We start from the raw sequence: 24,758 nt of genomic DNA on the forward strand, positions 1-24,758 counted from the left end.
TTTTCAGAACAACCTATTTATTAAAACAAGCAAAGGGCTGTCAACCCCATCATCTTAGGGTAGCATAGCGAGCTGAGCTCGAGGCCCTGGACACGCCGCAGGAATCAAATAGAATGAAACAGAAGCGAGAACGCTCACCAGGCGAAGGCGCCGAGGGCGGGCGCGAGGGCGCTGCAAGCCGCCGGGGTCAGCAGGACTGGCGGCCGCCCGCGCTGCGCTGGGGGAACAGGGCCATGGTCTTCTTGAGCTCCTGGTAGCTCCAGTGCATCTGCTCCACCTCCGCCCGGTGCTGCGCCCGCGCCTGGCTCAGCTCCTCCAGGAGGTGCTCGTTGGTGCTGACCAGGGAGCTGGACAACGACAGTGAGGCGATGGCTGGACCCTTCCCAACACACACCATCCTCTGAGCAGCCCCTTGCCTGGCCCAGAGCCCACGGGCCAAGCTCTCTACCAAACCCAGGTCCCCCCACCCATCCCTGTGGCCCCCCACCTCTCCTCCCAGACCTGGCTCCGCACTGCACACCACCATGGCAGTAATGAATGCAGCAATGAATGAAGGCCTCCGTGAACAGCCCCACAGGCACATGCCGTCCCCGTTCTCGAGAAGACAGACTCGGCAGTGTGGGCTTGTTCACACCCCACAGAGCTCACGAGGTTGTCTGACGGTTTTCACACTGTCATTCAGAGCTTCAGAAACCGCAAGGCATTTTGACAACTTTGTCGTCTCCAACTCACTGTGGTGCCCAAGCAGCCGTGACCCACACACACCTGGGGCTGCACGAGCGTCAGACCAAGCAAGGCCACACTGACCTCTGCTCTCACCACAAAGACATCCACCCCTGACTGGGGCAGGAGGCCAAGCCCACGGGCTGCAGAGGGTCTGCACACAGCTGGTGCACAGCAAAGCCATGGAGGACCGAGAACGCAGCCACCCTGCCCTTCCCTGCCACAGAGGCCCGGCCTTGCCTGTCCCTGCCTGTGACTGTCAGAGCCTCCCTCCTCCTGTTCTTCCTCACCTGCTCTCAGCCCAGCTCCCCTGCCAGGCCACAATGGTCCACCGAGATCTGTGGCTTCAATCCCAAAGGGTCAGAGACCAGACCCAAACCCAGGGAAGGTGTGGCAGCCTCAGTGGGAGTGAGGAGGTGGGGAGAGCAGAAGACAAGAGGCACCGGGAGCACGGACCACAGGCCTGCCTTCCCCCCGAGGCCAGGGCTCACACAGCTGCACCCACAGGGCATCGAGCAACCCCTCTAGCCAGGCACCACCTCCCAGGGACCGACCTCTCTGGACCCACCCCCAGCTGCTCTGGGAGTGCAGGCTCTGCCTGGACACTCCACTCTCGGGCCCTCTCCCCTCCCAGCACATGGCCAAGGGTACAGGTGGCCTCCCACAAACCACAGCGAGGGCAGCACACAGGCCTCAGAGACACGGCACAGGGGACCAGGACACAGTGCCCGGTCCTCTGTCCCTCTCCTTGTCTGTACCTCACAGTCACGCCACAGTCCCAACCCACCCCTCCCGCGGCCCCTCTCCTCGGCGCCCCGCCCCCGCAGTGCCCACTGACCTGTGGCTCTCCTGCAGCATGCGCGTGAGCTCCTGGATCTGGTCGTAGTGCTCCAGGTGCTGCTTCAGCTCCACCACCTCGTCCGAGAGCCTCTTCACACTTGACTGCAGCCCTGCAGCAGGAGGAGAACGCGGTCACCCCCACGGCTCCCCCAGTTCTAGCTCACAGGTGAGACAACGGGCACTCCTGCCCCACACCACAGACAACGCCGGCTTCCAGCTGGGCCCACCCTGGCTCCCTCCTTGGGGCTAGGGCTGGGGCTGGGGCTGCCTGCCCTCAAAGGCAGGGCTTCCCTCCTCCAGGGGGCTGACCCTGCCAGTGAGGAGAGGCCTGGACTGGGAGGCAGGCAAGACAGGCCGCAGAGCCAGAGCACATGGCGCTGCCACTGCACTTACTTACTGGCTCCCCAGGTTAGAAAACAAGACACAAGCCAGCCCACATGTAGACACGCAACTGCAAAACCACAGGGTACCGGAGATGCAAAAAGGCCAGAGCAGGTCACAGGCAATGCAGTAATAGTGACACCAGCCACAGAGCCCTGCCAGCAAGCGCACCATCACAGAGGACCCCAAGTGCAGGACAACACCCCCAAGGTCTAGGTCCACTCCCACTTCCACTCAAGGTCAAGGGCATGACTGAAAGGGATTCTGGTTCTGGGGTTCCCTAGCATCTCCCATCAATAAAACACCAAGAGGGTGGGAATTGATGCCTGTATCCCATATCATGCTTGTTCAAGTCAAGTCCTATCTCTTCTTCTGAAACAGCGTCCTGCTAACGCACCTGGGAGGCAGGGTTGGCTCAAATGCTTGGGCCCCCGCTACCCATGTGGGAGACCAGGATGGAGTTCCTGGTTCCTGGCTTCAGCCTGGCCTGGCCCAGCCCTAGCTGTTGCAGGCGTCTGGGGAATGAACTAACATTTGGAAGACCCCTCTCTGTCTCTGTTACTCTTTCAAATAAAGACAAATAAACAAGCCTCATCACAAAACTACAACTTATTCCTATTAGAAAACAATCGATCACCAAGAATAATGAGATGGCAAAAGCAGAAGCCCATGAGCATTCTGGCACCCAGTTCAAGAGGCGGGACAAACTCCTGCCAGTCCTAGGCTGCACGTGGGCCGCGGGCCTGTGGCACATCGGAACCTGAGGGCTCAACGAGGCAAACCACAGCTGACTCAAGGGAGGCTGTGCCCTCTTGTGAGGGTGAGACTGGGGGTGCCCTGTAGTCCAGGGGTGCTGGAGTAACCCTGCGACCCCCAAAGGTGACCTGCCCGGCTCCTCTCCACGCTGCAGAGCTGAGCAGGGTCAAGCACCTCAGAGAGGAGGCAGGGAGGGAGCAGGGCCCAGGAGTCGGGAAAGCTGCGCTGGCCCTGCTCTCGCCAAGCCCAGGACACTCTCCTCCGCAGGCAGAGCAACAGGAAGACACTGAGACCACAGCCCACCGTCACAGGCGTGAGCAGAGGGCGGCAGCACAACCGACCCTACAGGCACTGAAAGTCACGCCACAGACAGCTGTAACCATGGCCTAGACACCCAGAATCAGGGCCCGGCACTGTGGCACAGTGGGTAAAGCCACCACCTGCACTGCCTGCCTGCATCCCATCTGGGCACCTGTTCGAGTCCCAGCTGCTCCACTTCTGATCCAGCTCCCTGCTAATGGCCTGGGAAAACAGCACAGGATGGCCCAAGTGCTTGGGCCTGGGCATCCATGTGGGAGACCCAGAAGAGGCTCCTGGCTTTGGATCAACCCAGCTCTGGCCGTTGTGGCCATTTGGGGAGTGAACCAGCAGGTGGAAGACCTCTCTCTCTCTCTCTCTCTGGGGAGGGGACCAGCAGATGGAAGACTCCTCTCTCTCTCTTTCTCTCTCTCTGGGGAGTGAACCAGCAGGTAGAAGACCTCTCTCTCTTTCTCTCTCTCTCTCTGAGGAGGGGACCAGCAGATGGAAGACCTCTCTCTCTCTCTCTGCCTCTCTGTAACTCTCCTTTCAAATAAATAAATACATCTTTTTAAAAAGCCAGAAACAGAAAATTCCAGAAAAGGGGCTAAATCCAGGGAAGAGTCAGCAACAACAGAAAAAATTCACACTAGAAACCAGGTTAAGCTAGCGAGGCCCTAGAACAAGTGGGTAAAACAAACGTCTCAAAAAAGTAGAAGGCAAAAGAGGAAAAGTTTAAAGAAAACTTCACAGAGAACGCTCCCGACTGCACAGGCCCACCTAGGCGGCAGACAGATGGGGACCTCTGCAGACACCTGCTCACGCCAGCAAGCAGGCCTGGGGCACGCGTCGCCCACGGCCGCTTTGGCTACCATGGCCGCCACCAGGCCCTGGCGTAAGTCCCAGTCCAGAGAACAGAAGCCCTGGTAGGAGGTGGGCTGAGTGCCACCCACTCCCGACGCCTCCTTACACCAAATCTAGGCACTGGATCCAAACACCAGACGTAATTCTGTGAAAGTGGCAAACAGACCCCAAGGAAGCGGAGAGGGAAATGAGATGATCTGGAACGTTTCCCAGAGGCGGACGGACAGACCACAGACTGGATCTGGGGATGAGGTGAACAGAATCCAGCCACAGGCAGCACAGCCGCTGCTGTCCCGCTGCCCTTGCTAACTCGGCTCTCTTTCCACAGACACCTCCCCCACGGCTGGCTCCAGACGAACACGCTCCGCCAACACGAGCCACGGCCACTTCGCAACCCTGGGAGCGCGGGCTCGGATGCCCTCAGAAGCAGGACCTGCTGCTCCCACTCTGTCTACTGTGTGCGTCAGGACGTGTGAATCCGCGGTCACGTCACCGCACACGCCACAACTCACCGGAGATCTGCACATTTAACGTAGCTGAAGCGTCTGCATTTTTCACTTCTCTTTTCATGCTGAACAAAAGAGACTTTAAGCTACTATTCTCCTCCAAAGACTTGTCTAAATGGTGTCTCAAGTCATCCTAAGGACACAGAAAACACACTTAACGTAGAAAAACCAAATTCTGTGCAATGCTCGGTTCACCACCGATCCCACCTTCCTCACCGGTGACGACCCTGCGCCACAGTGAGGCTCTGGCTGCCTTTGGGGGTAGGGCAAGGCCATCAGGACACCAAGGTCGTTTGGCCCCAGTGAGACGCATCCACTGTGCCCCCACACCGCGCACCTCCCGGAGTGGGTGTGCACTGGCCCCCGCAGGAGCCTCAGCCTACTGCTGGGAGGAACACCCGGAGGTGGCCGAGTCCGGCTTCCTGGAGGGAGCCCCAGTGGTGACCACAGGCCTAGAGCACCTGTGCTGTCCCTCGGCATTGACAGCCTCCCTTGGGAACGCCAGCCGGCTCTGGCTCCTCGGTCTGCACGCGTGGGAATCCATCAGCCACGGTCGCAGGCGGGAACTGCACTTGAGGTCCTGCTACCCACTCCAAGTGTACAAAAAAGCCCACAGTAGGGCCTCACAAAGGAGGGCGGGCACCAGCACGCACATCACGCCCTGCTCTGCGTCCCCTGGGTGGAGCACCTGAATCTGTGCCATGGCCCCAATTTCCAGAGAAGCTTTGCTGTACTCTCTCCACGGGGCAAGTGCCACCCCCACGGCCCCCTCGTGCCCCTGTGTGCACGCGCCATCTCCTGGCGGGAGCCGGTCGCTGCATCCAAGATCATTCATCTCAGATTCAGGCCTCCTGCTCAAAATGCCTCCCTGACGAAGCCCATCCACACCACCTTCCTTTCCTGCCTGTCCTGGGACCAAGCAGCTCTCGGTGAATGGGTTGTGCCTGGCGTGCTCCCAGGGCCGGGCGGTCCGTGATCAGGGCTCTGGGCTCCCAGTCCCTGGGGCAAGTCTCCACCTGGTTGGGGAGGTAGAGCCCAGACAGGTGCCTCCGCCTTACGGGCTGGGCCAGGACGTGAGGCTGGGAGCAGGCCTCCACCTTCACCGGGCCCTGGGACCTCTGACCTCGAGAAATACAAGTGCTCACTTAGAGTGAGAATTCAGTAACACAGCTGCGGGGCTGGCGTCCTCTCTCCATGGTCCGTGGTCCGTGGGATAAACTCAGGAGAGCTAATGTCTCGCCGGAATGCAGCTCTCTCTGAGTCCCAGCTGCCCCCAGGACAGAGCCCTGTATGGCCCTGACCACTGTTCCTGCCCCTGTGCCGGCACCACCTGGGGTCACCCTGGAAAAACAGGAGGAGGTTCAGCTCCCAAACGCTCCAGGCTGCTGGCCCAGACGGGAAACTCCAGGCTGCTCCCAGTGGGGCCCGAGACTGCCTGGTCAGACTGTGCACCCAGGGTGAAGGAGCAGGCATCCACGTGGCCACACCAAATGGCACTGACACAAAGCCAACAGCCAGACTCTGCTGAACCCACTGCTCCTGAGCCCAGCAGGTAAGGGTCCCCACCTTGCTGGCACCAAAGCCCCAACGGGTACCATCCTTAGTTTGCTCAAACAGGCTGTGCCATGTTCCGCAGTCAACATTCCGCGAGCCCAGGCCCAGAGCTGCCAGGGGTCCGGCCATTTCCAGATGCAGGAGCCACAGGTGGAATATTCACCAGTGTGTTTAACATCAGAGGTGCCTGCAGAATTTCACTATTTTTCCTTTTTGCTCTTCAAATGAAGCTGCTTGTGGGGTCTCTGAGAGCAGAGTCTCACAAAGCAAAGATACCAAGTATTCGTCAGACAGTCCCAGCACCCTCCACTCCTGTCTCACCCACGAGGTACTGTGGGCAGCTCCCAGTCACAAAGTCCAACGTCCCGGCTTCACAGCCCCGGCTGTCTCAGGTCCCCATGCTGTCCCCATGCTGTGAGGACCCAGGCCCCCTTGAGCGACCTGGAAGAGGGTCAGGCCTTCAGATGCGGTGACAACCTCCTCCTCCGACCCCGAGCCAGCTGCAGCAGCTCAGCCACAAAACACGAAGGCGACAGCAGGCTCCAGGGAAGCCCACCGTGAAGAGCTCTGCAAGGGCGTCACAGCTTTTGTGCAGCACAACAGACGTCTCTGTCCCTCCTCGCCGCCCGAGCTCAGCGAGCCCTCACCACTGTCCCTCCTCGCCACCCGAGCTTAGCGAGCCCTCACCACTGTCCCTCCTCGCCACCCGAGCTTAGCGAGGTGCCCTCACCACTGTCCCTCCTCGCCTTTCGAGCTTAGCGAGGCGCCCTCACCACTGTCCCTCCTCGCCGCACGAGCTTAGCGAGGCGCCCTCACCAAGCCACTTCAGGCTGCTCCCCGTGTGGTCACTTGCTGGGCGGCCACACACAAGTAAGCCAGGGCGAAGGGCCCTGCCCTTTGGGCCCAGCTGGCAGCCCTCCAGTCACCCCTCACCCCACGACGTAACTCACTGACAGCGACTTTCTCAAGGACCACCCGCTCAGTAACCCCACCCAGTCAAGGCCAGCACGACGGGTGCACTCAGCTGCGAGAGTCCAGCCTGTGGGGGCCCTGCAGAGTCCCTCAGGCTCACACACAGGCCTGGGTCAGGAGAGTGGACACAAAGGATTCTTCCGGGAGCCGGGTTTCATCCCACTGTCTCTCCATTGCTCCATGGAAAACAGACGGCAGCCCCAGGCAGGTAGACCCCCACAAGCCACAGACTGTGTCAGACTCCTAGTAGGGGAGGGGGAGCTTTCGGGCCTGGAGGAGCAGCAGGGACGCTCAGCCCACGGCAGCTAAGGGCAGGGCCAAGTCCAGTGCCTGTGCTTGCTCTGTGGGGAAGCTCCCTCTCCCCATCCCGTCGACAGTGGACACAGCGCAGGGCACAGCTCACCATCTCCTTGCGTGCATCGTGCAGGTCTGACATCACCTCACTCATCTTCAGGGCGTGCTGCTGCTGCTGGTCAGCGAGGTGGCTCTGCAGAGACCTGTTCTCCAGGGCCAGGTGGCTCATGTCTTCCTTCACACCTGTCGAGCTGTCCCGAGCTACGGTCAGTTCTGGAACAGCTGACAAGATGTGTCTTGCCTGAGCTGGAAGTAAAGATGAAATACTATTAGTGCTTAGATTTAAAGAATACAAACAAAACACACTCAACCTATTTTGAGTGACACAGTCCACTTGCCTCAAAAGCACTGCCAGGTGTGGAGGGCAACGGGACGTGGGCAGGCCCAGTCGGCTCCACTGCCTGCAGGAGGACAGGCGGTCCTCCAGGGGGGCTGCGGGTCACAGGCTCTGCAGGTGCACAGGTCTGGGTGGGCGTCACAGCAGCCACTCCAGTCTCCTTTCCCAGGCGCAGCCCACCACACACAGCAGTCAGCACACAGACCAATCCCACGGCCACAAGCCACCAGGAACCTCCTCCGAGACACTGGCCCTAGTAAGTGGTGTAGATTTATGGGGTCAGCTGTGGGGGGCAGGGAAGGCCGCGCTCCTAGGGTGCCCTCAGGAGGAGCACAGGGGCCTCAAGAGCTCCTGCGGCACTCCGCTCAGAACCCGAGTCTGTCCGAGACCCATGGCAGGTCTGGCTCCCCGGGGACACTGAGAGCCACTCCCCAAACTGCAGGACCAAGAAAGCTGCCAGGTGGGACCCAACTGTGAGCCTGGAGGAAGGAGATCTCGGCTGCTCCGGCACCATCACTCACGGAAGCAAGCCAACCCATACCGTCTCCAGGGAGGAGACTCGGCCCCGGGCCCGGAGCCCTGCAGCCAGAGCTGTGCACACAGCCAAGCCTTCAGGGAGGCCTGGGGAAGCTGGAGGCAGCAAGCCGCGGCCCTTCAGGCCTGCTGTGCCCCAGAGCCCGGCTCTGAGAGGAGGCAGAAACTGTCGGGAGGGGCTGGGTAAGGGCCCCTCACACTCGCGAAGGCACCTCAGGGACCAGTGCCAGGACAACGTGCACAATTCTCTGAAGTTCCAGTAGCACGTTTGCTGAGGACCCCAAACCTAGCTGATAAATGACTGCACACAGATGCAGCCTGGTGGCCTGAGCCGCCTCCGCCCACTCACCGAGAAATGTCTCGTTGCTGTGCAGGGACTTGCAGCCGCTCCAGTGCCTGTCCACCAGGTCGAGGACCGCTTCCAGGAGGGCCACCTCCAGACCAGCCTTCTTCCCAGGCGTGGCTGCCGAGTGCACCTTGGGAGATGGCTGACAGGGAAACAGAATCACGGAAAGCAGAATCCTCACGTAAAAGCAACATCTGTGACAAAGCACAGTTCACACCCTACCACGTGAGGCCACAGCCCTGAGCTGAGGGGGGGCTCGTCAGCACCTGTTCTGCGAGGCTCGTGGACATCGTCCTCAGCACCCGCCCCCCCCCCCAACCAGACTCAGACGAGACAGGGACCAAGGTCGGGCCACAGCGAATCCCCGCGTGGCACTGGCTCAGGATGCTGGCCTGCTGCCAGCCAGTCGGGATCGCAGGGTGCCAGACTGCGGCCTCCAGGGGCAGCACGGAAGCCCTCAACCCCTCAACAGTACTAAGCCCGGGCTTGCTTACTATGCCAGCTCCCCTCATTCTCGCCCCCGCGGCCAGCTCAGGGCCGACCAGAGGGCCGGCTCAGTCCCATCCAGCCCTATCAGGGGCTCGACTCCCCGTGAGCTGCCTCGCACCCCAGGCTGGCATCGCTGCCAGCTTTGCCTGAGCCTCCCTCTTTCTAAGACCAAGCTTTCTGCTCAGCCGTGCCGGTCTCAAGGCTGCAGCTGGGGCAGCTGACCCGGGCGAGGAGCCGCTGGAGACGAGCCGCTCCCAGGCCCCAGGCAGGCGGGGCTCCTGGAAGACAGCTCTGGGTGCTCCTCCTCTGACGGGGCATCGGTCGCTCCAGCTGCCCCACTGCACCGGACACGAGCCTGCAGGAGGGTGTGGGCACAGAAGCAACCCCAGCAACAAACACCCACGAAGTCGGCTATGGGGCCGCAGTCACGGAGACAGTGTCAGCCGCTGTCAGAGAGCCCACACCACCTCTGCCCCTCAACACGTCCTCAGAAACGAGACGGGGGCCGTCCTCGCCGGCACTCACCTCTCTGACGTCACTCGCGCCGTGCAAGCGTTGCCCTTCCAGCCCCGACACCGCAGAGTGAGAGAAGGCCCTCGCGCTCCTGCCTTCCGAGCTGCTCAGCCTGCTCAGCCCCTCCTCCAGGCAGCTCAGACACTCCTGGTCGGAAGGCGCCTGGAACCTGCCCCCGGGCATTCGTCGCTTCCTCAACTTCTCCTGAACAGGCAAAGCACTTAACACTTTCTGTGTTGACGTACTTGACTTCTGGGAAGAGGAGGCCGAGTCCCCGACGTCCATGGAGTCTGCGACGAGACAGGAGACCCTGTCAGATCAAGCTCTCCACAGCGCAGCAGCCAGGCGTGCGTGCTGACGTGTGTGCACATGCCAACACAGATGTGCACTGTGTACGTGTGCACGCACAGGGAGAGGGCAGCGTGTGCATGAGGCATCAACCTCTCTGCACTGCACGTGAACTCAGCTGGGCTGTGTGCTACCGCAAGCTCTCAGCAGCATCAGCACACACGTTTCTGAAGACAGGTTAAACGACAGACTCCACAGTGGAGCAGCACTGAGCTGACCGCTGTGCCACCAGGAGGTGGAGGGCAGCCTTGTGAGGGGAGTGACAATGGAAACAGAAGGCACTCAACATGGCAGTGACGCGGCGGCCAGGGAACACAGCCAGGCCTCCACCCGACCTTCCTGCTCTGCGGCCCGAGTGCTCCGCCTGAACAAGGCCCAGAAGCTGCTGGCTCTGCTCATGCCACGGGCGGTTTCTGACACTCATGCCACAGACCCGTGTAAGATACCTATTCGCTCCGTTCTTCTCACTTTTTAAACAAAGATTCATTTATTTATTTGAAAGGCACAGCCACAAAGAGAGAGGGGACAAGAGTGTGTGTGGCAGGGGGAGGAGGCAGGGAGGGAGAGAAGGAGGGAAAGAGAGATCTTCCATCTGCAGGTTCCCTCCCCAAATGGCTGCAAAAGCCGAGGCTGGGCCAGGCTGAAGCCAGGAGCTCTAGCTGGGTCTCCCACATCGGTGACAGGGGCCCAAGTACTTGGCACATCTTCTGCTGCCTTCTCACGTTCATTAGCAGGAAGCTCGATTCAAAGTGGAGCAGCCAGGACTTGAACCAGTGCTCCAATATGGAATGCTGGCCCTAATACCAGGCCCAGTTTCCCTCAACTTTGATTTAAAAAGTGGGTCTGTGTATTTAGAAGGAAATGTGTATGGTCAGGAACTTAAAATATAAATAGATGACAACTTTCAGAGTGCTCAGTTCTTTCCTAAGACATGGTGGAGCGCCACAAGCGCGCAGACATGCAGCGCCGGGGCAGGAGGGCGCCACCGCAGGAACAAGCACCGCGGGAAGCACCCGCCTCCTAGCAGGCACCAGCGGGGCCGATTACCTGGATGCGGGGTGAAGTGGGCGCGCACGGCCTGGGACGCCGCGTACGGGGCGGGGAGCTCCCCACAGTGGTGGTCCCGGGGCTGCTTCTCTGGACAGCCCCCTCTGGAGCTGCCTTTCCTCTTCTCATGGGCTCTCTTCCCCGAGTCCCCACACTGGTGCTGCACTGGCGGTGGGCTGGACGAGGGTCTGGATTCTGTTTTAGTACAAACATTTTATCTCAAGTTAGACTTCAAGTTTCTGACAGTTAATCTCCACTAAACACACTTTCCCTCAAGCTGATGAAGTGACAAAGCTGCAATGATGCAATGCGTTCCAAGCAAGGAAGAGCTGAGGACTGACCTGCCCCAGCCCCAGGACGCACGACACGCTGTGGCAGCCAGGTGGCTGGAGGGGCACAGGCAGAGACGTGACAGCCACCACGCCAGAGACAGACAGGTATAGCCACGTGCGGGAGAAAACTCAGTGTGTCTGTCTGAGAAAGGGGCCTTGCTTTCAAAAGCCAGCTCAGTACCAACAGGACAAGGACCCCATTAAAAATACGGCAGACTGGAGTTTAAGTCTCAAAAAGAAAGCATGCAAACAGCCAGCGACAAAACCCCACTGGCCGTCAGCAAGATGCAAGCTGCAGCCTTGGGGAGCGCCACCACGGATCCGCGGGAGGAGCTGGGTTGCAGGCCCGAGAGGGCAGCTCCTCGCTCCAGCTGCTCACTCAGGGACTTGAGCCCCAGCTGATGCCTCCGCCTGGGGCCGTGCAGAGCTCCTGGGACTCCTGATGGCACCAGAGCTGCTCGGCACGTCCTCGTGGACTGGCACACGGGGGCCCAGTCAACGGGGACTCTCGCCAGGTCCCTCTTGTGTGCAGAGGTCTAAGGCAGCCTGACCTCAGAGCCGCCTCACAGCTAAATGACAGGTCCCTCGTGGCCCACATGGGCCACCACCGACATTTGCCTTTTCCTGGTATCTGAGGAAAAATGAAGTTCAACAACAGACTCCGATACATGAACTCTCTCTCACGACTCCAAGTCCAAACGAGGGCATTCCAAAGTCCACCAGGAGCCACCAACGATGGCCTCGGGTTCTCCCCTGGCCTCATAAAGTCCCAAGGCTTTCACCATGAGGACTTCCAGCACGGACCAGGGGCCAGGCCAGGAGTGGGGGTGGGGATGGGGGCAGCCTCCTCCTTGGAGAGCAATAGGGACAGCAAAGTGTCTCCAGCAGCTGGCCCTGGAGACCATCGGCGTCAGCAAGGACCCCTATTTTAGGAAAATCACCTGGGACTGTAGGAAGGCGAACTCCTGAGGCTTCACAGCCCCGAGGGCAGGTAGCTCAGACACACCCAGGGGACAAGCACCAGGCCAACCTGGCCTGCCCAGCAGCCAAGGAGACGCAGGTCAAGGGAGAGGTGAGGATCGGCCACCTAGCGGCCAGCAGAGCCTCCTCTTCCACGACCTCTCAGACTACTCTGAGACTGCTGAGGGCACTACACCCTGACACCACGCCCCAGCCGGTGCTGCCAGTACCTGCTGATGGCCACCGAGGGCGAGTTTTGGACTCACTGGAACAAAGAAACCAGCAGTTTTTTCTGCAGTTCCACTTCAAGGCGAAGTGGCCCTCAATCCCCATGTCCGAACAGTCTGCGCCCTCAGGCACCACTGCAGAGTCTGCCCCTGCTCCACCAGCAGGCCGGGCCCTGCTCCCCTCCCTCAGCACAGGCTCACACATTCAGGGCCCCTGGGCTCCCCAGTTGCCGCCCACCCCCAGCTCCAGGTATCCAATGTCTCCTGCACCAGTGGTGCACCCCCCAACATTTGGGGCCTATCTACCAGCCCTGGGGGTTCACCCTCTCCCACTGGTTGGGGTTCAGCCCTAGACCCCTGGGACCTACCCCTAGCCTCCTGGAATCCATCCTGTGGCTGCTAGGGTCCACACCAGCTCCTGGCATTCATCCCTCAAATCCTGGGGTATACCCTCCTACTCCCATGCTCTGTACTGAGACAGACCCTCACTGCCCTCCAAAGACCCAGGGGACACTCTCCCCCCGCCCCAGCCAACTCAAAGGCTGCCATCCCCCAAGCCTGGTTCTGTTTTCCCTGTACCATCCACCCCACCAAGAGCCCTGCTTTTATACTTCCCAGAGCTCACTAAATGGTCTACTGGTGAAAAAGAACAAAGTACACGAAGACTCCAGGAATACACCATCTTTCAAAACAGGCCTTGAGAAAGGGCAGCTGTGCATGCTGAAGCCAGGGACTAACGGCCGGGCCGGGCAGGGCAGTACACCTTGGGTGCTGCGGAGGTCGGTCTCGCGCTCCCTCTGGCTGGAGCTGGTGCTCCTGGGCGGGTTGCTCAGGTCCCACTCGCACTCGGCTATGAGGCTCAGGACGGCCTCGTCATCGGCGTCCATGACCAGGCACTTCTTGGCAGAGGCGTCAGTGCACCTGGCTTGGGAGGGGAGGGGTCTGCAAGGAAACGAAAATGCATCAGCAGTGCAGAGCAGCATCGAGGGGTGAGACACGGGGGCACAGCCCAGCTACTGTGCTCAGGAAGCACGGCCATGGGGTGGGCAGGACAGGAAGGGGGTGCTTGCCTGGGTGGGGAGATGAGACATGAAGTGCTCCCTCCATCCACGTAGATGGTCCTGCCTAAAGCGCTCACATCCAGAACAGGGCGCATGCGAGGAGAGGGCCCTCAAATGGGACCTGGAAGCCGACACGGCCGAGGACGCAGAGCACGAGGCCTGGGGAAGGGCTGCTTCTCACCTGGGCCCTTTCATTCTGCATATGGCTTTTGTAAATACCAGCAGGACACTGAGCTCCGTCCTCTCCCGGGCATCTGCTCGCTGGGGCGGGGGTGCACCACGTCCTGCCCATGGCCAGGCTTAAGGACGGCTCTGAGGCGTAGACCTCGTACCTGCCAGCTCGCACGGCAGCCAGGAAGCTCTCTCTTGAGTCGACTGAGTCCTCGGAAGCAAAGTGTAGCTGCGAAGCCTTCCGTTCACTGTCCCTCACGGGACGGTCATCTGGGGGGAGAGGCCACAGGGCCTGGTCACCCACCTGGGGCACACAGCACAGGCTCACCCTCCCTGCACATCCCCCAGGCCCCCTGACAATCAGCTCTCAGCTCACGGAGCACCAAGTGCAGCAGGGGCACACGCAGGATCTCATGAGGTCCCCTGTCATCTGAGCCTCTCCCGGCTGGGAAGCTCTCGTATTCCTATGCACAAACACTCTATGACGCTGAACCTAAGCTTTCTAGACAAAGGGAAAGCAAAGATGTAAAACTAAGATGCCAAAAACTACCCGTGATGCAGACTGTAACGTTTCTGAAAAAGCCAAGTTTAAACCTTTATAAGTTACTGGGTCAGACACTCAGACTGTAGAAGGCAAGAACTTACTCCTGTCAAATACCTTAGAATAATCATGGCGACAAACTAAACAGCGTCTGTGGGGGCCCTCGTTAATGCCCACAGCCTATCCCTTGGCCTCAGAAGCAGGGCCACGCTCCCAAGAGGCACCAGCACACACGTGGCCGAGTAGATGGGCAGTCCACTCGCTGTCCTTAGGGCAGCACGCAGGAGACACGTGTGCCGAGGGCCTGCCCCCAAAGCAGAGACTGGAAACAGGAGGGGAGAGGGGCTCCTGCCCCCAGACTTTCCTCAGGCACACTGCCTGCCGCCCTGGGCAGCTGAGCACCTGCAGGCTCAGGGCTGCCCTGGGAGTTCCTGAAATCACTTCCAGAAGCCTGCAGAAAAGCTGCAGGAGCGATGCAACACGGGCTCTGTCGTGACGCCGCCCAAGGCCCACCACGGTGCCTCCCCGGGGACTCTTCACCGACTCCCCGCGATGGCCTCCTTCCAGCACTCCCAGAACATACCCAGGACATAAGGAAATATCACGTAGAGCACAGAATACAGTCTCTCTCTCACACACACACACACACACACACACAGACACACACACGAGGCTGCCTGTGCCGACACCGCAGCTTTGCACTCCACACGCAGCAGCCCCAAGCAGCCTGGCTGCAGGCCCAGCCTGAAGCCCTCAGAGCGGCACATGGACACTCCCTGACCCGCCTCTCACAGGCAGGACCCACAGACGTGCCCACCCCCTGGGGTGGAAGAGTCATGTGGACAGGCGCCACAGGACCTGGGCCCTGTGCTGGCCTCCTGGGAGCAGCCAGGTGCTCAGTCCATGCACGCTGCGGTGTGCAAGTGTGCAGCTGGCAGAGAGCTCGGCCTTAAGGGCACCGCCCGCGGCAGCACAGCCCAGCCCGCACCATTTAAAACCTCTTTTCTGTGACGGCCTGACCAACGCCCTCTCTGCACCACATGAACCTCCCTCTCTGTGCACCCCAAGTGAGTGCCAGCTGGAAAGATCCAGTGTGGCCTGCAGGCAGGGAACCCAACACGACCTTTAGGTCATTATAATAAACACGATACTCATCATAATAAAATCACCATGGCCGGCACGGCCACTCCCATCATGCACCTGACACTGGAACACTTCTAAGATTTCCAAAAAGGAGCCTGCAAACGGGTAGTTCTCAAGCCCCACCTTCAACTCCACCCTTCTGAATATTCAGTTAAGCCCCACCCCTTAGGCCTCCCTATGGTATAATGAGATCTCCCAGACCCCCCCTCCCTTCCCCTTCTCTTTCTCTCTCCCACCTGCATTTACTTGAGTGTGTACTTTTCCCTGACTTTCTGAACACCCTTCCGTCTCCTCCTCAAACCCCGCCAGGTGTGGAGATGAACGTGGACCGAGGCCACTAGGCCGGGCCAGTGCAGATTCCCCACAGGCCGCTCACACACTGCAGCCCATTCCTCTCTTTTTGCTGTTGTCAATTTGAAATCAACACACAGATGTCAATCTCCCAAAAGAACCCTAACGCCCAGGACATGCAGGACACGCTTGTTCAGAGAACTTAGGCCGCAGGAGACAAACCCACTGATCCTTTTCTTTTCTTTCTTTTTTTTTTTTTTTTTTAATCTGACAGAGTTAGACAGTGAGAGAGAGGGAGAGAAAAAGGTCTTCCTTCCGTTGGTTCACCCCCCAAATGGCTGCTACGGCCGGCACTGCGCCGATCTGAAGCTAGGAGCCAGGTACTTTTCCTGGTCTCCCATGGGGGTGCAAGGCCCAAGCACTTGGGCCATCCTCCACTGCCCTCCCGGGCCACAGCAGAGAGCTGGCCTGGAAGAGGAGCAATAGGACTAGAACCGGCACCCATATGGGATGCCGGCGCCACAGGCAGAGGATTAGCTGAGTGAGCCATGGCGCTGGCCCCTCACTGATCCTTTTCTTTCTGGGTGCAGAAGGGGCCCGGCTGTGAACAAGTGCACACCATCTCTGATTCCAGTACCGAGAGAAATCCCGTGGAACACAACAGGCTCTTGGCCGTGCCAGGTGCTGTCCTGGGACAGACACAAGTCTCCACCTGCACGCCACCCACTTCACGCAGGGAGACACACGGCCAGGCCCTGCCCTCCCAGGCAGCTTTCCTGCCACAGCCCCTGTGAAGACACAGGGCAGCCGGCATCCCCACCTACCCAGCTGCTGCAGCCTGGGGAGCATGTGCACCACAAACAGGCGGTAATCAGACTCGCTCTTCACCACGGGGTTCAGCCGGAAGTCCACGTCCCGCAGCTCAGTCAGGGAGTGGAGCCGAAACACTTCTGCCAGCGAGGAAATGGAGTTGTAGTAGAGATTGAGGCTTTCCAGTGCAGTCAGGTACTGAATGCCCTGTTCACAGGAAACAGGCAAATCAGCGCACACTTGAAAGAGTAACAGAGCAAACTAAGCCGCCAACAACGTGGGAAACACCCTCGCCGACCCGCTCAGGAGAGAGATGTGGACCCAGGCAGAGCAGTCAACGTGAGGCTTCTCCACAGGTCTTGCGAGGCCAGGTGTCTGACGAGCGGCCCACCCGGAGCAGGCGCAGCAAGCGTCAGAGCCCAGCTCGCGGGTCCCTCCCCCTTCCTCACTGGCTGAGTTCTGTGGGCTGCACAGTCTCCTGGACACCGAGTTACAAAGTCACCTTCCGCCTCCCTTCACTGTACCTGGGTTTCCTCTCTGGTGTCGGCTACTCCCTAACATCCTGATTGCCTGGGGAGTTTTGCTGCATCTGCAAGCCAGCTGGCATGATTTTCTACTCTGTGTTGAAAACGGAACATTTTGGGACCAGCGCTGAGGCACTGTGGATAAAGCCGCCGCCTGCAGTGCTGGCATCCCAAACAGGCACCGGTTCGAGTTCCAGCTGCTCCACTTCCGATCCAGCTCTCTGCTGTGGCCTGGGGAAGCAGCAGAAGACGGCACAAGTGCTTGGGCCCTGCAGCCACACAGGAGGCCCAGAAGCAGCTCCAGGCTCCTGGCTTCGGATCGACCTAGCTCAGGCTGCTGCAGCCTTTTGGGGAGCAAACCAGTGGACGGGAGACCTCACCGTCTCTGTGTCTCTGTCTCTCTCTCTCTGCCTCTGTAACTCTGCCTTTCAAATAAATAATAAATAAATCTTTAAGAAAAAAACGGAATTACGTGGGTGGGGGTGGGGAGACAGATCTTCCACTGTTTTTTTTCATTCTCCAAATAGCTGTAATAGCCAGGGCTGAGCCAGGCGCCTCATCCGGGTCTCCCAAGTGGGTGCAGGGCCTCCAGCACTTGGGCCATCTTCCACTGCTTTCCCGGCCATTAGCAGGGAGCTGGACGGGAAGCAGAGCAGCCGGGACTCAAACCAGTGCCCATATGGGATGCCGGCACTGCAGGTGGTGACTTCACCTGGCTTGCCACAGCGCCAGCTTCCGGATGTTTTCTTACAAATAAGAACTGACCAACTGAAGTAAACACACACACTTGTTAGAACGCATAGAGCAAGGTTTTACTCAGTGGGACAACTGTGTACGAAGTTTGAAACGTTATGGTACGGCAGTCAACAGCTACCGAGTTCTCTTTCGTGCCAAGCTTAGTGACTTACACAATCTCACTTAATCTGCACACAATCCCATTTTACATTTACAGATTGAAAACCTCAGATTGGGGAGGTGTAGACAAGTACCCCTTGGGATGGGAGCCACATCGGAGCTGAGCAGGGCTCCTGTGGTCTCCATAAAGCACCACGTCTGGGGCCAGCGTCCTTTCTCTTCATCAAGCTCCAAGCAGCATTCCACGACACCAGGGGCCTCTGCCCTGCCGCTTCTGGCTCACGCACCACACCCGCCTGGCTGTGCCCACCTGGCTGCTGTCAAGAGTGGCACCTGCAGGTCCTTGGGCCCTGCACCCGATGGGAGACCAGGAGGAAGCACCTGGCTCCTGGCTTTGGATCAGCACAGCGCACCGGCCGCAACGCGCCGGCCATAGTGGCCACGTGGAAGGTGAACCAACGGAAAAAGGAAGACCTTTCTGACTCTCTCACTGTCTAACTCCGCCTGTCAAAAAATAAAATAAGATTCATAAAAAAAAAAAAAAAAAGAGCGGGGCCAGACACAGGGAGGTGCAGAAGGTGGCCGGACACCTCGAGGTAGGGAGTGACGGGCATGCACACCGCAGCTCCTGGCCTCTTAGTCACTCCTCTGAGGTCTCAGCCACGTCCATCAGTCTCGGAGTGCCGATCACCCGTGTCAAGTGAGGACGTGACGTGACACAGAACACAACACCGGCCAACCTTTGAGCATGCCGTTCACGGGAACTTCAAGTACTTCACTAAGAAACAGATGGTTTTACCACAAGTGCAGCCTCTGCTGATACTGACAGCAGTAAATCTTCTCTTTCATCAAACGTACCTCCAGACTAACCAAGGAGTTGCGTGAGAGGTCCAGAGCTCTGAGACCCGTTAAGTTCATCAGAGAATTTCCCAAGTGAGTAATCTTCTCCTGGTAAGTTCCAGGAACAGACAGTGACTGAAGCTCAGCTAAGAAGAGAAAACAGACAGTTCAGTATTTCTTATATTGAAAACAAATACAAGTTCAAATTTTTTAAAGATTTATTTATTTATTTGAAAGTCAGAGTTATACAGAGAGAGAAGGAGAGGCAGAGAGAGAGAGGTCTTCCATCTGCTGGTTCACTCCCCAGTTGGCTGCCAACGGCTGGAGCTGAGCCATCCGAAGCCAGGAGCTTCATCTGGGTCTCCCACACAGGTGCAGAGGCCCAAGGATTTGGGCCATCTTCCACTGCTTTCCCAGGCCACAGCAGAGAGCTGGATCAGAAGTGGAGCAGCCAGGACTCAAACTGGCATCCATATGGGATGCCGGCACTGCAGACGGCGGCTTCTCCCCCTATGCCACAGCGCTGGCCTTGGTTCAAATTCTTAAAAATAAAGCAGATACTGGCAGAGTCTCTGCTTAAATAACTTTCGTCAGGTTTCTGAACCCCCAGGCCCGCAGTGCACCTCTAAAATCCAGTTTTAGGAAGAGCCCAGATGCCCCCATTCCCACTGTCCACCACCCCCAAGTGACATCTTACCAGCCTGGCCTGCCCTCACCAAGAATCCGGTGAGGCCAGTTTAAGCAGAATCCTCCTGACTCCCAGCTTCCTTGACCTGCAGTGGCTGGCACCAGGACTGTGGGCCGGGACCCTGATGCCTGGCCCGGCTGTAACTAAGCGACGCCCTTCACCCTCCTGCCAGCAGCACCCAGCAGGTGCCAGCAATGAGTACAGACAACACCAGCAGTGAGTACCATGACCTAAACAGGAAGGAGAACTCCTAACAGAACCAGCAATGGGTACAGAGACCTACATAGGAAGAACTCAAAACAACAGCAATGGGGCCAGCGCTGTGGTATAGCGGGTAAGCCACTGCCTGCAGTGCTGGCATCCCATATGGGTGCCGGTTTGAGTCCTGGCTGCTCCACTTCTGATCCAGCTCTCTGCTAATGGCCTGGGAAAGCAGTGGAGGATGGCCCAAGCATTTGGGCCCCTGCACCCACGTAGGAGACCTGGAAGAAGCTCCTGGCTTCGGGTTAGCCCAGCTCTGGCCATTTGCAGAGTGAACCAGAGGATGGAAGACCTCTCTCTCTCTCTGCCTCTGTGTAACTCTTGCCTTTCAAATAAAATAAATAAATCTTTTAAAAACAAAAAAACACCAGGAATGAGTCCAGAGACTTGATAGGAAGAAATGTAACACCAGTAATGAGTAACCGGATCTGCACAGGAAGAACACCACCAGTGATGAGTAGGTATCTAAGCAGGAAGGAGAATTCACAACCAATCCAGCCACGAGCGTGGGGACCTAAAAAGGAGCAGCTTATGATAATGTGGTGTAACTAGACAAAGTTAGCTGAGCTGGAATTCTCGTACCCCTGCAAAATCATGCTCTTTAACTGTCAGCTCCATAGGCCCGCCTTCCCAGGATGCATCTGTTGCTTAGAGCCCACCCTGTTTGCGCATCTAATTAAGTACCCCCCCTCTGTTTACAAAGAGGTTGAAGGCAAGACAGTGTTCTTTCCTCCATGGACTATCAGATGAACCACTCTCGTTTTCACTTAGCAGTACCACTCCTGGTCCTCTCGTTCACGTGCAACCCTTTGGCCCACCCATGATGGGTCTTTTCTGTGTGGAGAAGCACAGACTTGTCCATGAACATGTTTATCCCCTCATGGTAAAATGAATTCTGTTCCTACTTGTGTACAATTCTAGTCTCCTCTTAGTATTTAGTATTTCTACCTGTGTGGAAGACAAAAACCTGGATTGAAAAGTAGTACATTCACTGCCCACAATAACAACCTAACACCAGGGATGAGCAAGGAGACCCACACAGGAAGAATTTATTATGTAACACCAGTGATGAGGCCAAGATTTAGAGGGAGCAGAATGTCAAAACACCAGCCATGACCACGGAGATCTAAAGAGGAAGTAGAGGACTGGCATCCCATATTAGAGAGTGTCTTTTTTTTTTTTTTTTTTTTTTTTTTGGACAGGCAGAGTTAGACAGTGAGAGAGAGAGACAGAAAGGTCTTCCTTCCGTTGGTTCACCCCCCCAAATGGCTGTTATGGCTGGCGCGCTGCACCGATCCGAAGCCAGGAGCCAGGTGCTTCCTCCTGGTCTCCCACGCGGGTGCAGGGCCCAAGCACTTGGGCATCCTCCACTGCCTTCCTGGGCCACAGCAGAGAGCTGCACTGGAAGAGGAGCAACAGGGACAGAAATGACACCCCAACTGGGACTAGAACCCGGGGTGCTGGCGCTGCAGGCGGAGGATTAGCCTAGTGAGCTGCGGCACCGGCCAGAGAGTGTCTTAAAAGATGGTCCAAGTATTTGGGCCCCTGCCACTCATGTGGGAAACCTGGTTGGAGCTCTGGGCTCTGGGCTCTGGGCTCTGGCTTGGGCTAGCTCCAGCTGGTGCAGCCATTTGGAGAATACACAGAAGACGGATCTCCCCCTGCCCTTCAAACAAATAAAATACGATGAAGAGGAAGCAGAATTCATAACAGCAGCGATGAGTCCAAGACCTAAACAGGAAGCAGAATTCATAACACAAGCCATGGAAACCTACACAGGAAGGAGAATGTCGGAAAGCGATACTGCAGACGTCATCAATACAATCAAGAAGGACCAAGAGCCAGAGAAAACTGAGAAGAGAGAATTATCTAACAGTTTTAAAACAACTCTCACAAAAATACTTCAATGAGCAATTACAACATTTTGAACTAAATGAAAAAGTGCACAGTACTGGCAAAAAGCCAGATGTACAAAAGAGATAAAACAAATTTCAGGAATGAAAAGTACAACTGAAGCAGAAACTAACAATAGCTCCAGAGTATGATGGAATTGACCAAAAAAAAAAAAAAAAAAAAAAAAAAAAAACAACCTTGAAGAGTAGCCATAAAGACTGATGGAAACAGATCCATCTCCCTCACCACACCCATCACACTAACCATCCACTCCCCACGCCCACCACTCACCACACCCATCACACTCACTGCACCCATCACACCCATCACACCCACCACTCACTCCCCACTCACACCCACCACACTCACCGCACCCACACTCACCACTCACCCATCACACACCACACTCACCATACTCACCCATCACACCCATCACTCATCACACTCACTACACCCACCACTCACTCACCACTCACACCCATCACTCACTACACCCACCACTCACCACACTCACACCCATCACTCCCATCACTCCCCACACTCACACCCATCACTCCCCACACTCACCCATCACTCACCACCCACTATGCTCAACACAGTCCTACTGGAGTTAAAAAGAGAAAGACACAATGGCTCATGTTTTTTTAAAAAAATTGAAGAAATGGTGTCTGAAAACTTCCAAATTTGCCTCAGGTGCACATGTATACTTTCTACACCTTAGAAAACTCAACAGAATAAGCCAAAAAATGCCACGCTCGGACAGCCTATCAAACTGCTGGGAACTGAAGACATCACCACAGGGGGAGGGGCTCAGCCCAGAGGACCTCTCCCTGGAGGACGCAGCTCAGCCCTGTTCCCGTGCTCAGAGAAGCCCACAGCCACCGAAGGCTGCCGTGAGCACTCACGGTAGAAAGAAAATACTCCCGGGGCCGGCGCTGGCGCTGTGGCACAGCGGTTAACGCCCTGGCCTGAAGCGCTGGCATCCCATATGGGCGCTGGTTCTCGTTCCGGCTGCTCTTCTGATCCATATCTCTGCTGTGGCCTGGGAAACAGTGGAAGATGGTCCAAGTCCTTGGGCCCCTGCACCCGCGTGGGAGACCCGGATGAAGCTCTTGGCTCCTGGCTTCCGATCGGCGCAGCTCTGGCCATTGCGGCCAATTGGGGAGTGAACCATCAGATGGAAGACCCCCCCCCCCCCCGCCTCTCTTCTCTCTGTATAACTCTTTCAAATAAATAAATCCTAAAAGAAGAAGAAGATACTCCCTAATGGAAAAAATCCAGGACTCGTCAAAACGAGGCACTCAAAGCATCGCGGCAAATCACAGGGGGCAGGCAACGGGAAGCACAAAGATGAAGACCCAAGGGAACACTGCAGGATAATGGCGTCCGGGGCTGGCATTCCCGCGGACAGGAAAAGGCGCATCTGCAGCGCTGGCGTCCCACGTGGGCGTAGTTCCAGCTGCTCTACTTCCAACCCAGCTCTCCGCTAACGGCCTGGGAAAGCAGAGGACGGTGGCCCAAGGACCTGAGCCCCTGCAAACACGTGGGAGACCCGGATGAAGCTCCTGGTTTCGGCCTGGCTCAGCCCTGGCAGTTGCAGCCATTTGGGAGTGCACCAGAGAATGGAAGATTCCTCTATCCCGCCCTCTCTGTAAATCTGCCTTTCAAATAAACAAATGTTTTTTAAAAATGACTTTTGAGGGGGGCCAGCGCCATGACACACTAGGTTAAACCTGCGCCTGCGGCGCCAGCTCTAGTCCCAGTTGCTCCTCTTCCAGTCCAGCTCTCGGCTGTGGCCCGGGAGGGCAGTGGAGGATGGCCCAAGTGCTCGGGTCCCTGCACCCACGTGGGAGACCACGAGGAAGCACCTGGCTCCTGGCTTCAAATCGGCGCAGTGCCGGCCGTTGCAGCCACTTAGGGAGTGCACCAACGGAAGGAAGACCTTTCTCTCTGTCTCTCTCTCACTGTCTATCACTCTGTCAAATAAAAAAAAAAAAAAATACGACTTCTGAAGCAGCCATTTGTTGTAAGGATGACACCGGTAGGACCCCTCCCACATCAGCATCTGGGCTCAAGGCCTGCTGATCCTAACTCCAGTTCCCTCCCGGTGCACACCCATGGGACCCTGGGTGGTGGCTCAAGGAGCCGGACGCCTGCCACCCGCGTGGGAGACTCAGACTCGGTTTCTAGCTCCCCGCTTCGGCCAGAGCCGGAATCTGGGGAGTGAGCCAGCCGATGGGAGCTCTCTGTCACTCTCTCAAATGAAAAGACATGCAAAGCAAGCAAAAAGAAACAATAAACGAGATTTTAAAGGGCAATAAAGCTCACAAGATGTCACCCCACCAGCCCTTCTTGGTGCAGGAACCGTGCTCTATCTCCCCCAAGGCAGCCGGTTAAACAGATCCCAAGAAAGTCCCCAGGGGCTTCAAAGCCCCCTACGGCCCCTCTTCAGCCAGCCCTAGGCCCTTCCGAGGCTGTCTCCCTCTGCTTCAATAAAGCAGCCCGTCTCTGAGGTCAGTCTCTCTGGGGGTACAAGACGCCAGAACCCCGAATATTCCGACGCTAACGGACTTGCAGCCACAGGAGGAAGCCAAGCCAAGGCCGGCTCTCAGGAAGCCGAGCAACACCGCATCCACCCCGACTGGGCCCCGGCTGCTCCACTTCTGATCCAGCCCCGGCTAAGGCACCTGCGGCACAGCCGGCGGCCCAGGTGCGGCCCCGCAGCCACGCGGGAGGCCGGGACGGAGCTCCGGGCTCGCAGCTTCGCAGCCTCGGCCCTGGCCGGGCGACCAGCGCAGGGGCGCTGTCTCCCCCCCACCAACCCCAACAGGAGACTCAAAGCGGGGGAGGGGAGGAACCGGGTCGGCTAGACGTTTTAAAACACGCATGCGCAGGGCCACAGGGGTCCGCGGAAATCGCCCAGGAACCGGTCAGCCGCCGGCGCGGACTCCAGGCCGGAGAGAGCGGGCGGGCAGCAGCCGGGGCCAGACAGAAGCGCGCAGAACCCGAGAGAGAAGCCGCGCCACACCGCACCACACCGCAGCGCGGACGCGGAGGGCGCGGGACCCGCAGCCCGGCCGCCGCCCCGCGTCCGGAGGCGCAGCACACGGGAGCGGCCGCCTCGGGAAGCCCCGGCGCGTCGGGCCGCGCACCCAGGTCGCGGTGAGGCGCCAGACCGCTCTTCTCCCGGATCCGCTCCTCACACAGCACCAGCCGCGGAGCCGACGCCATGTCTCCAAACCGAACGCCGCGCGCCGCGCCTGCGCAGTGCGAGGGGCGGGGCTAACGTCGCGGGGCGGG

The 24,758-nt window shown here is 58.0% G+C and overlaps 1 protein-coding gene across 5 annotated transcripts; it reads right to left on the reverse strand.

Annotated features, from left to right (window-relative positions):
* On the reverse strand, positions 1 to 24,758 carry CEP72 (centrosomal protein 72). 5 transcript variants are annotated; one of them, XR_011382170.1, is made up of 12 exons: positions 24,611 to 24,758; positions 18,635 to 18,762; positions 16,412 to 16,604; positions 13,774 to 13,882; positions 13,144 to 13,322; positions 10,862 to 11,056; positions 9,479 to 9,756; positions 8,468 to 8,606; positions 7,586 to 7,837; positions 7,297 to 7,493; positions 1,562 to 1,673; positions 1 to 347 (listed from the first exon to the last, which is right to left on the reverse strand). XR_011382170.1 is itself a non-coding variant. In XM_017339221.3 (12 exons), exons 1-12 carry the CDS (start codon positions 24,687 to 24,689, stop codon positions 188 to 190), a joined length of 1,896 nt encoding a protein of 631 aa, XP_017194710.3. In that variant the 5' UTR covers positions 24,690 to 24,758; the 3' UTR covers positions 1 to 187. The 5 variants fall into 5 exon arrangements, 4 of the variants coding, with proteins under 4 accessions (XP_017194710.3, XP_051697577.2, XP_051697578.2 ...); XM_017339221.3 differs by lacking the exon at positions 7,586 to 7,837 and adding an exon at positions 4,374 to 4,500; XM_051841617.2 differs by lacking the exons at positions 7,586 to 7,837; positions 24,611 to 24,758 and adding exons at positions 4,374 to 4,500; positions 24,146 to 24,501.

The sequence above is a fragment of the Oryctolagus cuniculus genome, chromosome 14 (genome assembly GCF_964237555.1).
Source record: "Oryctolagus cuniculus chromosome 14, mOryCun1.1, whole genome shotgun sequence".
NCBI lineage: Eukaryota > Metazoa > Chordata > Mammalia > Lagomorpha > Leporidae > Oryctolagus > Oryctolagus cuniculus.

What these genes read in the sequence shown, in the direction of transcription:
- CEP72 (XM_017339221.3), bottom strand. Translation starts at nt 24,689, where the DNA reads ATGGCGTCGGCTCCGCGGCTGGTGCTGTGTGAGGAGCGGATCCGGGAG. An exon ending in CGACCTCCGCAGCACCCAAG is followed by an intron (nt 11,057 to 13,143) that starts GTGTACTGCCCT and finishes GTACTAAAACAG; the next exon opens with AATCCAGACCCTCGTCCAGC. An exon ending in ATGCTGCAGGAGAGCCACAG is followed by an intron (nt 348 to 1,561) that starts GTCAGTGGGCAC and finishes GTCGTTGTCCAG; the next exon opens with CTCCCTGGTCAGCACCAACG.